The sequence below is a fragment of the Nicotiana attenuata genome, chromosome 5 (genome assembly GCF_001879085.1).
Source record: "Nicotiana attenuata strain UT chromosome 5, NIATTr2, whole genome shotgun sequence".
NCBI classification, from domain to species: domain Eukaryota; kingdom Viridiplantae; phylum Streptophyta; class Magnoliopsida; order Solanales; family Solanaceae; genus Nicotiana; species Nicotiana attenuata.
The window spans coordinates 51,845,781-51,860,747 of record NC_031993.1 but is presented as its reverse complement, the minus strand read 5'-3'; the positions used below and the strand labels follow the sequence as shown (position 1 = coordinate 51,860,747).

General features: G+C 37.4%; 1 protein-coding gene across 1 annotated transcript; it reads left to right on the top strand.

The window, feature by feature from the left end:
• On the top strand, nucleotides 2,408-12,910 carry LOC109225845 (probable glucan 1,3-alpha-glucosidase). Its single transcript, XM_019390632.1, has 6 exons — nucleotides 2,408-4,190; nucleotides 5,881-6,154; nucleotides 6,285-6,420; nucleotides 10,997-11,207; nucleotides 11,585-11,791; nucleotides 12,235-12,910. Exons 1-6 carry the CDS (start codon nucleotides 2,619-2,621, stop codon nucleotides 12,598-12,600), a joined length of 2,766 nt encoding a protein of 921 aa, XP_019246177.1. The 5' UTR covers nucleotides 2,408-2,618; the 3' UTR covers nucleotides 12,601-12,910.

Genomic DNA, 14,967 nt, shown 5'->3' with positions numbered 1-14,967 from the left:
AAAGAAACTTATTCAGTTTCCAACGTATACGCGAAAGCGGTTGATTATATTGAGACTATAAATAAAGGAAAGATTTAATATCTTCTATTACTACAACTTGTAGCGGGGTAATATGTATGTGAAAAGCTACCCGCTTTATTCTCCAATTTGTACTACATAAACAAAAGAATACCACAATGAAGTGGATATTTATTGATATAAAAACCCATATCATAATAAACTTGGAGTTTATTCATAATTGCACACATCATGGTGTAAACCTGAAGTTTATCAATGTTGATAATTTATCCAGTTGGCATAATTGGTTTAGCCATGTTAATTCAAGTATGATGTGCAAAAATAAAAGAGAATTCACATGGGTAAATATTAAAGAACTAGAAAGTTCTTTACGAATTCTCTTACATTGCTTGTTCTCATTAATTAATAGACCAATTAAAATTGGGATTGAATCCCATGAATGCTGGAAATATCAAAGGTGAATATGGGCCTATTCACCTGCCATGTATACCACATAAGATGCATCTATAAGATGGTTACATGTGCGATTATTAATAACCCGCAACATGGTATTTTGCGAGGTAACTTGCTCAATAATTTAATTTCGAGCATAATTTCCAGATTTTCTATTCAAGAAGTTCATCTTGATAAGTTGGTTTACATCACAGTTGGTTTAGCAAAATAATTTATTAAGTGCCTCTACTTAATAGCTAAACGATTGCTTATGAGAACAAAGTTATCTATATCACTTAGATATACGTTATATACGAAAGTATATTACATTCTCCCCTCACAAGTGGTTCAGGGTCAGGAACCAATTCCATCTTATTATTATTGATATGTGGTGTATATTTTGATTAACACCATAACGCACAAAGATGAGTTCTCAAAATTGAGGAAACAAGTTAGTTTTTCTAACATGAGGGGGAGACAAGATACAACAGTTGAGAAAAAGTTACATGGAATGAATTATCATTTATACATCTAGATCCTTGAATAAAATAATATGAACTTGAAGTTCATAAAAGGATAATTCATGTGCAATTTATTGCAAAGCATGCCAGACGCATCTGCTGACCCAAAGAAAGTAACTATATTCTCATTGCAAATGCTCCTATTAAGTCCTAGAAGGACAAAGTCTATGGTACGCTTAAAGCGCATAGACAAATCTGTTTCAAATAAACTTCTTGATAAAGAAGATGAGCAAATGATCAAAATGATCACAATAAAGGAGGCAAGTGATCTAGAAGATCACATGACATAACACTTCATTAAATCTCATGAGAGATTCAAGTACCTGAAAATATGAATGAAGAGGTCTCTATGTTATGTCTATATGAAAATAAGGAGGTTGGAACCGATATAAAATGTTTGTCGACGATATCTATGATAGCACTAAATATATATGAGGATCTTAAGTCGGAAGAAACAATTTCGAATAGAATTAGTTTCACGTGAAAGACATGTAGTTTTGAACATGTAGTTCAAACACTTGAAAGTATAAAGTCAATGGTATGTGCAATCAGTTTTCGATATCTTATATGTCTAGCATGACATGAAAACTTAATATGCATCTAAAGTCTATTATATGGCTTATATGACTTAACAATCCCTGAAGGATTTAAATTGCTTAAAGCATATAGAATTCATGGTCATGAAGTACTACATCCTCAGTGCAATTTGTGCACAAATGTATCTTGCTATAACTATAGGCATGATAATATGATAGCAAGAGTTTCACCTCTATGTGAAGATATTGAACTGACGATTCCAACAAGATCATATGAAGACAATACATCTATTAGGGATGATGATTTCAAGGTGAAACAAATTCGTTCAAGTTAATATGGCAGACTTGTTTATCAAATCTCTACCAAAGATCTTTTAAAGATAGTGCACAAGATTGGGATATGAAGGCTCAAGGATGTGAATTGATGCTCTCATCAGGGGGAGTTAATACGCGTTGTACTTTTTTTCCCTTACAAAGTTTTGTCCCACTGAGTTTTCCTTGCAAGGTTTTTAACGAGGCAACCAAAAGGCGTATTGTTAGATATGTGTACTCTTTTTCCTTCTCTAGAATTTTTTCCCATTGGGTTTTTATGTTAGTTAAGGTTTTAACGAGGCCCATTATCTGTTGAATAGATATTCAAGGGGAGTGTTATAAATAGAATTTTATTTATGGTGAATGTCTATATTTAGAGAGATTCTAGGGTTTATTAGTTGGTGGCTAAGTCACTCTCTCCCTATAAATAGAGGGTTCTATTCCATTATAATTCATCCCAAAATTCAATAAGAATTCTGTCTCTCTACTTTTCTGTGCAATACTATTCTTCTTTATTTATTGTTTTATAACAATTAGTATTTAATTATAAATATTATAATCCCATAATTATAATCGCGTAGTTCCCAACCAGATGACCCTTCACACCTTTCTCAAAGACATTTTTTCCATTTCCTTCAGTGGGCAAGTTTCCAAACAAGTGCCGAATATACAGAGTGCAAAGTACTGTACACTACACGAGGGCAACAATATACGTCCCACAGCAGCATCCATTTCTAGGTTGCGGAGTTCTTCTCGATCTTCTATGATACCTTTCCACATTTGATCTCGAATTGCAACCATGAGAGCTCCACCTCTCCTCTATCCCCTCCTCCTCCTCCTCCTCTTGGCCACCTCTGCCTACTCCTGGAAAAAAGAGGAGTTTCGAAATTGCAACCAAACCCCATTTTGCAAACGCGCCCGTTCCCGAAAACCCGGATCGTGCAATCTACACGCCACTGATGTGTCCATCTCCGATGGCGATCTTATAGCCAAGCTTGTCCCCAAAGAAGAAAACCCAGAAAGCGAACAGCCCAATAAGCCTTTGGTCCTCACTCTTTCGGCCTACCAAGATGGTGTGATGAGGGTGAAAATCGATGAAGATCAAAATTTGAATCGGCCCAAGAAAAGATTTGAAGTTCCTGAGGTGATTGAGGAAGATTTCTTGAACAAGAAGCTGTGGTTAACGAGAGTGAAGGAGGAGGAAATCGACGGTGTTTCCTCTGTTGTTTACTTGTCTGATGGGTATGAAGGGGTGTTGAGACATGACCCATTTGAGGTCTTTGTGAGAGAGAAAAGTAGTGGGAAGAGAGTGTTGTCCATAAACTCAAATGGGTTGTTTGATTTTGAACAGTTGAGGGAGAAGAAAGAAGGGGATGATTGGGAGGAGAAATTTAGGAGTCATACTGATACTAGGCCTTATGGTCCACAATCTATTAGTTTTGATGTTTCCTTTTATGGTGCAGATTATGTTTATGGCATTCCTGAACATGCTACTAGTTTTGCTTTGAAACCAACTAGGGGCCCCGATATGGAGGAATTTTCAGAGCCTTATAGGTTGTTTAATCTTGACGTGTTTGAGTATCTTCACGAATCACCTTTTGGGCTTTATGGTTCCATACCTTTCATGATTTCGCATGGGAAAGCCAGGGGTAGCTCGGGTTTTTTCTGGTTGAATGCTGCTGAAATGCAGATTGATGTATTGGGATCTGGTTGGAATTCCAATGAGTCTTCGAATATAATGTTGCCCTCAGACAAGCAAAGGATTGATACTTTGTGGATGAGTGAGGCTGGTGTCGTGGATGCATTCTTTTTTGTTGGTCCTGGACCAAAGGATGTGGTTAGGCAGTACACTAGCGTGACGGGGAGGCCATCTATGCCACAGTTATTCGCGACTGCATACCATCAATGTAGATGGAATTACAGAGACGAGGAAGATGTTTATAATGTTGATTCAAAATTTGATGAGCATGACATTCCCTATGATGTCTTGTGGCTTGATATTGAGCACACGGATGGGAAGAAGTACTTTACTTGGGATAGGGTGTTGTTTCCTAACCCAGAAGAAATGCAGAATAAGTTGGCCGCGAAGGGTAGGCACATGGTTACCATTGTGGATCCTCATATAAAGAGGGATGAGTCTTACCATATACACAAGGAGGCCTCGGAAAAGGGCTACTATGTTAAGGATGCTACTGGTAAGGATTATGATGGATGGTGTTGGCCCGGTTCCTCATCATACGTTGACTTGCTGAATCCCAAGATTAGGTCATGGTGGGGTGACAAATTCTCACTTGATAGCTACACTGGCTCAACTCAGTATTTACACATTTGGAATGACATGAATGAGCCTTCCGTCTTCAATGGGCCAGAGGTATATAATTGCCTGTGATTATTTTGTTTCTTTGTTTTTGGTGCTTTTCCATTATGCTGGGCCAGCATTCATATTAGATTATTCTGCTTTTGTGCATATTCACACTTTTAGTTTTTTCGTTGATAGAAGAATAGATTGCTTATACCTGTCTCTGAAATTCTACAAGGGTAGACTGTCTTGCAGTTTTCAAGAATGCAGTTAATTTTGTCAGATTTGACTTGCTAATGTCCACGTCTCAGGATGCTTTTTGTTATAAAAGAATAGTAGAGTTATATTAAGTTTTCCCATTAAAGGCACACATTCACAATATTCTATTTGAAGAATTTTCAAGAATCTCCATTATATGTAATGTGTTTTGCATTTGCAAGAATGTCAAGTAGGTGCATCTAAACAAAACAACAAACTTGTCCACGGAATGATGGAACACATTGTCAAGGAGGTCAATTAGGAAAGACAAAGGCCCCAAGATAGAAGCATTCTGTTGGAGTTGATACAACATATGTTGTGGTGGTCGAGAGTAAAAAGGTGGAAATGTCGATCGACGACTCCATGTTCTGGTTTACAACAAAACTAACTAGGCAGAAATTTATTTAATAAAGGAACAAGCTTGCTGAAGAGGCATGTTTCATGCTTAATCCAAAGGATCAACATTACACTGCTAGTAGTTAAGTACCAATTTTTCCTTTATGTCTTCAATTGTATCACCATGATAGTCTATGAATTTTATTTTGGTAAAGCGAATCAACCCTTTCCTACCAAATCATTAGCTCCGTATTATTCTCCAGTTTGGCAAATCCAATCAGCTGAAATTGAACTCATTGGTACTCCTTACTTGCTCTAGTCTGGTGCCTAGTTGCTTCAGACTAAGTTGCTCCGACATGGCAGTTTAGGTGCCGCACCCGTGTCGACCCGACATGGGTGTGGGTATGAGATCCGTACAATATTTGGTCAAACAATGGGTACTTTGACCACGACGGATGTAAAAATGCGAGCCGAGATTTAATTTGATTCCCGAAATCAGAACCAAAACTATGTTAAATTTGAAGAAAATAGCATACCTTACCGAAGAAATCAATCCTTTACTTATCTTCAACTTGAGAATAAAAAAAATCATACCTTACAAGTTACACGTAAGTATTCCACAAAATTTCTCATAATTTAGAGATATTTATATATTTTTGAAATATTTTTACCCGGATCCCCGCACCCGTATCTATACTAGGATCCGTATCCCTAAATCTTAGAATTTACATCTCGAAGGATCCGGCCTCTAGATCCGCACTCGTGTCGGACACCCGCACCGTGTCCAAGCAACTTAGGTTGCCTTGAGTTAGCTTTTGTAATTACATAATTCCATAACTTGTATAAATGCTACAATGAAGTTGTGAAATTTATGATTCTGAGCGTATCCCTGAATGTGTGAAAAAGAAATTGGAGATGTTTCATATAAGAAAAAGAATTGACCCTGGGCGAGAAGTGCTTCAGTCTGAAAACTACCATTCATGCTAGTACTTGATATAATGATTTGATGTTGGCCAATCTTTCTCTGATAAAGAACTTCAAATTAATTAATTTTCGGGGATGAGCTTCTCAGAATATATAGCAAGCTTGATATTTTACTCAACTATGATTGGGACGGCCAAGTAGATGTATAAATGGCGTTGAAAATTTCTTGTTTTCTCGTTGCCAGGTAACAATGCCAAGAGATGCTTTACATCATGGAGGAGTTGAGCACAGGGAGTTGCACAATGCATATGGTTACTATTTCCAGATGGCAACATCCAATGGGCTTCTAAAGCGCGGAGATGGAAAAGATAGGCCTTTTGTTTTGGGAAGGGCCTTCTTTGCCGGAAGTCAAAGATATGGAGCAATTTGGACTGGAGATAATACAGCTGAATGGGAACACTTGAGGGTTTCAGTCCCCATGGTGTTAACTCTTAGCATCTCCGGAATAGTATTTTCTGGTTAGTTAATATCCTCTTTTTGAGGTATTCACCTTATCAAGAAGGAAAAAAAACCTCTTCTGGGGGTGGATGACTAGGTAACTATATGTTTCTGTTTTTCTTAAATGCTGTACACCTTCTTACTTTACAGGTGCGGATGTTGGTGGATTTTTTGGCAATCCTGAGACTGAGCTGTTAGTTCGTTGGTATCAACTAGGTGCCTACTATCCCTTCTTCCGGGGGCATGCGCATCATGACACCAAAAGACGGGAACCTTGGTTATTTGGGTATGCTTGTTGGATTTTTATATTAAAAAGTTGTTAATACAAGAGAGATATGTCTTTTTCTCTATGTTCAATAATTTCATATGTTTGTCTTTCATTTCTTCTCTTTTTCTGTGATCCTTATTCACCACGAAGTTATCATGTATGTTTCTCATTCTGTATGCTAGATCACCGTGTCTAAGGTTGTAAGAAGTTCAAGCTTTCTATACTTGACTCCTATTTGGCATAAAGCGTAAACAATATATTTTGAATGTTTATATAATTTCTTCAAGTATGACATAATAACTAATAGGTAATGATATTAAACAAGTATAAAGAAATTAACAATATTAGTAGCAATAGTACAAAAAATAAACTATCCCGGTAATGTGAAAGATAAGAAAAGCTAAAAGGCTCGAAAATAAAATATTACCCCCCCCCCCCCCCCGGGTCCCCTGTCCCAATTTATGTGCATTGTTTGATCTGGCATGGAGTTTAAGAAAGAACGGAAGACTTCTGAAAATTATGGTCTAAAAAAGCTTTACACATTTGTGTAGCTAGAAATCATCTCATTAAGGGTAAAATGAGGATTTTAAAGTTAAAATTGTTTCTAAATATAGAAAAGTGATACTTCCTCCGTTCCAGTTTATGTGAACCTATTTCCTTTTGGTCCGTTCCAAAAAGAATAACCCCTTTCTTAATTTGGTAACAATTTAGCTTAAACTTACAATTCTATCCTTAATGAGAAGTTTTTATAACCACACAAATACTCTGGGCCCCTTTTTTGACTTGTTTAGGACCACAAATTCCAAAAGTCTTTATTTTTTCTTAAACTCCGTGCCCAGTCAAACGAGTTCACATAAATTGGAACGGAGGGAGTATTCTTTTTGGACAGACTAAAAGGGAAAAAAGTGACACATAAATTGGGACAAAAGGAGTAATTGTTAGTCCTGTTCATTGGGCCTAAAGTAGTCATTTATTTTTCCATATAACTTGAGCTTGAATGTATGGTGTGTTAATTCTTGTTTATGAATCCCTATCTGGCAACCTGGAATTTACCATCTCCTAAAATTTATTTTGACTCTCTTATGAAATTGGAATTGACATCCTATTTGTCTGGGATTCCATGTTATTATGAACTAGCTTGAACTGCATGAGTGAAACTCGTACTTTCAAAAATATAAATTTGGGAGAACAATAAAAAATAGTAATATAAATTTTCGAATTCATTGCCAGTTTAGAATTCAAATAATTGCAAAGGCGAAAATTCACTTACAATTCTAGTAACTATCAAAAGTGGATGCTGCACCTAAGGGTATGCCTAGGAGAGTGGGTGAAAACCGTGAAGAAGAAGGTTCAAATCCCAACAAAGACAAAAATTGCTAGGTGATTTTTTCCTATCTGCCTGAGTCGTGGTGCGCTGATGGGAAGTAGCAGGTGCACACAAGCTGGCTCGGACACCACTGTTCTGGAAAAAAAAACTAGCAAAAGTGGAACCTCTAAGATGCATGTGGACCATCTAGAAAGAAAGAAATCTTGAAGTATTTGAAGGGATTGAAAATAATTTTTTATCAAGAAGTAGCATATATGTTTATGTAGATTTTTGGAGCATATGAGAGTTCAATTAGCTTAGATGTTGGTTGCTCTTTGTAGAGAATCATATTTTATTTAAAATTCACTTCCTGAAACTTATACCTTGTGCATATCCCTAGAATGTGTGAATTTTTCTTTTAGGTCAGTAAAATCATTACATTATTTAAAGAAAAATCTATGAATCTTAAGATCTTTGATGAATCATGTGATGTGACTAGCCCATGAATGGGTATGCTAGGTGCTTCCCCTTGTTTAGAGGTGTAAATCTTTGGAAAAGATGGTGTGGATAGGTGTCTGGAAAGATGATATTCTTTTTGTATATCTAATTGGTTAAGTACTGGAGTAGCTGAAGGTCAGTTGAAATATTTCGAATGAAAGATGCTACCTATGATTGCATGTTTTTCATCATCTTGGGCTTCTGAAATGGTCCTTTAAAGTACAAAAACAGAATTGATCAGATAAAAGAAACGGAGGGAAGATTGTAGAGATTTATCTGGAGGCCTTGGCCTTGCTCAATAGTACCTCTAGCTCAGTCAACAAAATATAAAGTATCATTTCTTTTATTCATATAACCGCAATAACCGTAAAATGCCTATCCAAATGATTGATAGTCCCTATGTCATAGTTTTCCTAGCACTCCTTTTAGCTGCCTCAAATAATTCGCTGCTTACTTAAAACAGAGCTGCTCTTTGTTCTCCTTGCAGTAGGTGCTAAGATTTTCTAAGAGCACCAATTGGGTTTGTTTGTGTTTTGTTCTTTTTCCTTTTTCCTTGGAAGAACAATGCTTAAAACTCAAACTGATTAAATGACTCCTAGCTGTCCTTGGCTTACATAGCTTACAACTGAGTGGTTGCTTGCTTATAAGTAATATAAGCTCGCTAACAATTTGTACTGACTTGGAAAATGATAAAATATGCATGTCACCTAGAACAACTCTTCTTAACGAGTTAGGAAATGAATATTTTGTTATGAAGTACCTATAAGATTCATTGACATATTTCAAAAGAAAAAGTAACAATAAAAATTAGACGTATTAACAACTAAAAGTAGGTAATTGGCCCTACTAGCTTGGGATTGAAACGCAATAGTAATTATTGAAACAACTAATAACAATTCACACTAAGTTTGACTTCATCACTGGGATTATGTGGACCGTCTCCGCATGAACATTTCAGCTTATCCATAGCTAAGCTCTATTGGGTGGACAATTACTTTTTTAAAATAGCAACGGATTCCTAGTTCAATTCAACAAGGGAATAAAAGATTTAACTATATACGATGAACCCGTTGGGATGAATTAAAGATCATTTATTTGATTTGATCTTAGCCAATCTAAGGTTTACCATCTATCCAATGTCGCCACCTGCTCCAGTATCGTGATGTAGTTGACCATTACCTGATAATCCAATCATCTTCATGATTGCAACAAGTTTGTAAGGTTAAGTAGATAGCTTACAAGACTAAGAGGTCCTATAAATACTTCACTTTTATGAATCTATGTTCAAGGAATCAAAGCTATGCATGTGTTTCTACCATATTAGGTGGTAAGTTGTGTGAAATGGGAACAGATAGGTATCTCCAATAAGGTTAGAGATGAGGACAAGGAGCCATTGCATTGTAACACGAATCAATGGAGTCATGGAATGATGAACAATTGAATCATGAATGGGGAAAGATGTAGTAGGTGGGATTAGTTCCATGTGGCACTATTTGAGTGAAGTTTCTATCAATGGGTCTTGTAGGTAGTTTCCCAATAAAAATAGGGTCTTGTGGCACTTCCCGCCCCATAGTTTTCTGTTAAAAAAATCTATGTAGAAAAAAGGGGACAATATCAAATTTACACCTGAAGTATTTGATTTAGCTTCAATTCTCCTTTTGTTTACCTTTCGGTCCTTGAAATCCCTGCGCTGTTAATTTTGTCCCATATTTGTCCCTCTCTTTAACAGCTGTCCAGCTTGACTCAGACATTTGCCATGGTGGAGTCACGTAGGCAAACAAAAGATCCAAATTTACTCCTAAACTATCAAATTGGTTTATATATATCCTCTGCAATTTGAAAACATGCCCCTGAACAATTGAAAAGGTTCAGATATACCCCTAAACAATTAAAAGCTCCTAATATAGATACTACATGATTTGACCAATTTTTCCACTGTGGAAAACCTTTAGTGGGAGGGCATATTTGAGATGAAAGATAATGGTGGGGGCTCTTACGAGCCGAAAGGTAACGGAGGGCATCTGTAAGACAAATCGCAAATATTAGGAATATATTGGATCTTTCCTTTAAAAAATCCTTTTAAGAACCGCAAGGGGCCAAGTGGTTGAGACATAAGACTAACAATTTGGAGATCCCAATTTAGCATTCATTGTATACCCATCTACTCCAAGCCTTGGTGGCAGGTTACCCAATACTTGTACTTGTGGGTTGTAGCCTTGGTGGCAGGTTTATCCGCAAGGGATGATTAAGTTGACTAGGGCGCCACCGTCTTCTAAAAGTTAAAGAAACCTTGCTGCACCATCAACAATCTACTGGCTCATCCAGTGCTAAGCCACAAACTGTAGATATCGCCTATCATGCAATTTACTATCTACCCATTTGATATGAGAATCAACTTGGAAGTGTAATTTTTTTCAGTCTTGATATTTAATGCTTCAACAGATTTGTATCTATAGATCTAAATGTTTGTACAAATCAAACTAAAGCAATGTCTTCTTTCAAAAACGTTTCCTTTTACTTTGATCAGCTTATATTAGGCGTTATTTTAAGATGAATGCAATGATATATTAGTTATGAAATTGTTAGCACATAGCATCTGGTGGTTCTGTATCAGTTCTCGATGCATGCTTATATGCAAGGAAATATATGGTCTCATATCGATTTGTGCAAGACAATGTATGCATTTAAATGTTTAAGTAGTTCTTTTTGTTCATATAATAGGTTGGGCTCAGGACCTACACATGTTACATAAGATCTCATTATTAATAAAGGTTGTTATGTCCCTTACAGAGAAAGAAATACACAATTGATGAGGGAAGCGATACATGTTCGTTACATGTATCTCCCTTATTTCTACACATTATTTAGAGAAGCAAACTCAAGTGGTACACCAGTTGCTCGTCCACTTTGGATGGAGTTCCCTGGAGACGAAAAATCTTTTAGCAATGATGAGGCTTTCATGGTTGGAAATGGTCTTCTGGTGCAAGGAATTTATACGGAGGTTCTGTTCTAACTAAACAACTGCTCTCTGTTCCAGTTTATGTGGCACTTTTGCCATTTTTGGACAATCTTAAATGTTTGACACCATTCTAATTCTTGTACAACTTTCAAGAATTTAAATTCATTAAACTATTCACAATTTAACTTTGATATGATGATTGTTGTCTTTTTAACCACAACTATAGTATTCTCTTCCATCGTCACTAATGTATTATGCAAGTTAAATTAACATCTTAATTGTGCCTAGTCAAACACTGTCACATAAAATGAAATGAAGGGGGTAACTCATTTTCTTTCTCTGCAGGGGTGTTCTTTCTTGAATCAGCTTCATCTCTTTTCTCTGTTGCTAAAACTGAAAATTCATATCTTTCTGTGCAGCGAGCGAAACATGTTTCTGTCTATTTACCAGGGGATGAATCCTGGTATGATTTGAGAAGCGGATTTGCATACAAAGGAGGTCAAACACACAAGTATGAGGTTTCAGAAGATAGTGTTCCCTCTTTCCAAAGGGCTGGAACCATCATACCAAGAAAAGATCGTCTCCGTCGGAGTTCGACGCAGATGGAAAATGATCCTTATACTCTGGTAACATCTATATCTTGAATCTGTTGGAACACATTAACGTAAATCTAATCTTTCTATTATTTCATGCTGCATCTGTTCTTAAACTGATATGTTTTTCATTGTAAATCCGAAAGCCCTGGCATTTAAGCACATAACTAGCCTGAATGAAGAACGGACTCACCAATGACTTGTCTTCTTGTCCAATTTCAGTGCATTTTCCTTTTGAATCCAAAATCTTGCTTCCAATGAAAACTAGCTTTGCCAAACATGGAATTCTCCAACGAACATTTTGTGTTAATTTGTATAGTCATGCCATGGCATCAATGAACTAGTGGTCTCAGCTTACACTTTGCTATTTTTGTGACTTAGTACCCCATCTTGGTGCTCTCAAAAGATAAAGAAAAAAGTTAAAATCCCCGAAGGCTTGTTAGCATCTTTAACATCCAGCATCTTTTATACTGCAGGTTATAGCTCTTAATAGTTCCCAAGCAGCTGAAGGTGAGCTCTATATCGATGATGGGAAGAGTTTTGAGTTCAAACAAGGTGCCTTTATTCATCGGCGTTTCACATTCTCGAATGGAAAGCTTACATCTTCAAATTCCGCGCCTACTTCAGCTGGAAATGACAGATTTTCTTCCGAGTGCACCGTAGAGAGGATAATCTTGTTAGGATTGTCTCCGGGAGCAAAAACTGCCCTTGTTGAACCAGGAAACAGGAAAGTGGAAATTGAGCTCGGGCCACTCTTCATTCAAGGAAATCGAGGATCTGTTCTTACCATCCGCAAGCCTAATGTGCGTATTGCAGATGCTTGGTCGATCCAAATTTTGTAATAAGTTGCTAGTTATCATAAAGTCTACATTTTCCCTACATCTTGTATTTGGTTGGACCAGCAAATAGAGTAATTTCTGACTACTAAGAAGATTTTAACATTAGTGAAGATCATTATACAGGAATAGTTTGAAGCTGATCCTTTGTTGAGTCATCAGATTTTTCAGTATGGAATTAGGAGCCATATCTCTGAATTCTGATCCTAGTTTGGTAATTTAAGACTAACTCTTGGCCGATATCTAGTATCTCCTATATAATTTTACCATAAAATGGTAACTGAAGTAGTGTATACTAAGGGTCGTTTGGTTGCTAGTATAAGGTGTTATAATACTTGCATAAGGACCAACATTAGCAGTGCAATATTTGGTTATCATTTTTTATACTTGCAAATAATTCAGCATTTACAATGCAATGCCTGGTTATCATGTTTGTTGCCGCATAACTAATTTATGTATTACTTAGCATTTTGATACTTGCAAATAATTCAGCAGTTACGCTGCAGATGCTTGGTTATCATTTTTGTTGCTTGCATAATTAATTTATTGCAACGACCCGGCCAGTCGTTTTGAGTGTATTGCCCCGACCCCCTAATTATTGCCTTCTCTGTGTTATACTGTGGTTACGTTACTTGCCAGGAAGTTTGGTTTTTGGTTTCGGAGTGAAATGAGACACATAGTCCCTAAGTTTGAAGTTTAAGTTGTAAGAGTTGACTGTAATTTGAACTGAGTGAGGACGACTCCGGAATAGAGTTTTGACGGTGCCAATAGCTCCATAGGGTGATTTTGGTCTTAGGGAGCACATCCGGATGTTAATTTGGAGGTTCATATCATTTCGGCGTTAATTGGCGAAAGTTGAAAAAATTGGAAGATTTTTGGGAAGTTTGACCGGGAGTGAACTTTTTGATATCGGGGTCAGATTCCGATTCTGGAAGTTGGAGTAGGTCTGTAATATCAAATGTGACTTGTGTGCAAAGTTTGAGGTCAATCGGACTTGATTTGATAGGTTTCGGCATCGGATGTGGAAGTTAGAAGTTTATAAGTTCATTAAGCTTGAACTGGGGTGCGATTCGTGGTTTTAGTGTTGTTTGATGTGATTTGAAGGCTCGACTAAGTTCATATCGTGTTTTAGGACTTGTTGGTATATTTGGTTGATGTCCCAGAGGCCTCGGGTGTGTTTCAGATTGAAATCCGGACCAAATTGAGTCTAAGTGATTGCTGAAGCTTGGCAATATCTGGTGCAATCGCACCTGCGCACCTTGAGCCGCAGGTGCGACACTGCTGAAGCGACCCGTGAGCCGCAGAAGCATGAGCCAGGTCAGCAGGGACCACAGGTGCGGTCAGTGGAGTGCAGAAGCGGAAGCACAAATGCAGCTGTCCCTTCGCAAAAGCGCAAGCGCAGGTGCGCTTAGGGTGCCGCAAAAGCGAGTTTTCAGGGGCCTAAGTGATGGCCTCACCTGTAATGGAAATTCCGCAAGTGCAGAGCCGCAAATGCGGCTAAGGCCTCGCAGGAGCGTGGTAACTGGGTAGAAAAAGCCTAAGTTCGAGGGTTTGATTTCATTTTATCTATTTTTGGACCTGGGGAGCTCGGATTGAGGCGAGATTTTGAGGGATTTTCAGAGAAAACACTTGGGTAACGATTTTTTACTCGTTTTTGATTAATTTTCACTAATCTATCATTATTTTCTTCATTTAATTAAGGATTTGGGTTGAGAAATTGGAGGGAAAAAGTGTAAAGATCTTAGACCAAACTTTTGGGTTTTGAAAGGCCAAATGAGGTCGGATTTGGATAATTCTTGTATGGTTGGACTCGATATCAAATGGGTGTTTGGATTTTGTGACTTTTACCCGATTCCGAGACGTGGGCCCGAGTCGACTTTTTTGGGGCGATTTTCTAATTCCTTATTAAAGTCATAATTTCATTATTTAGATTAGTTTCTTATAGTTATATTTATAGTATGTAATTGCTTTTGGCTAGATTTCGGCCGTTCGGAGTCGGAAAGTCGAGGGAAAGGCATTCTTGTTGATTGATTGAGCGAGGTTTGAGGTACGTGACTTGTCTAACTTTGTGTGGGGGAATCCCCTTAGGATTTGGTATTGTTGTAGCAATTTATGATATGTGAGTACCGTGTACGCGAGGTGACGAGTGCGTACACGGGCTAAATATTGAAATTCCGGTCTTTGCTAAGTAGTTTCCTTTCTATGCCTTAATTGAGTTATTCTAGCACGTGTAGTCATCATGCTTAGCCTAATTTCACATGTCTACGTGTCTCATCTCTTAATTGCAAATTTGTACAACATGCTTAGTTGAATTACCTACTCCCTTAATTTTCGTATTCGTTCTTTAACTGTAGGATTCCTTGCTTGTAATAT

What these genes read in the sequence shown, in the direction of transcription:
- LOC109225845 (XM_019390632.1), top strand. Translation starts at nt 2,619, where the DNA reads ATGAGAGCTCCACCTCTCCTCTATCCCCTCCTCCTCCTCCTCCTCTTG. An exon ending in CCGTCTTCAATGGGCCAGAG is followed by an intron (nt 4,191 to 5,880) that starts GTATATAATTGC and finishes TCTCGTTGCCAG; the next exon opens with GTAACAATGCCAAGAGATGC. An exon ending in CTCCGGAATAGTATTTTCTG is followed by an intron (nt 6,155 to 6,284) that starts GTTAGTTAATAT and finishes CTTACTTTACAG; the next exon opens with GTGCGGATGTTGGTGGATTT.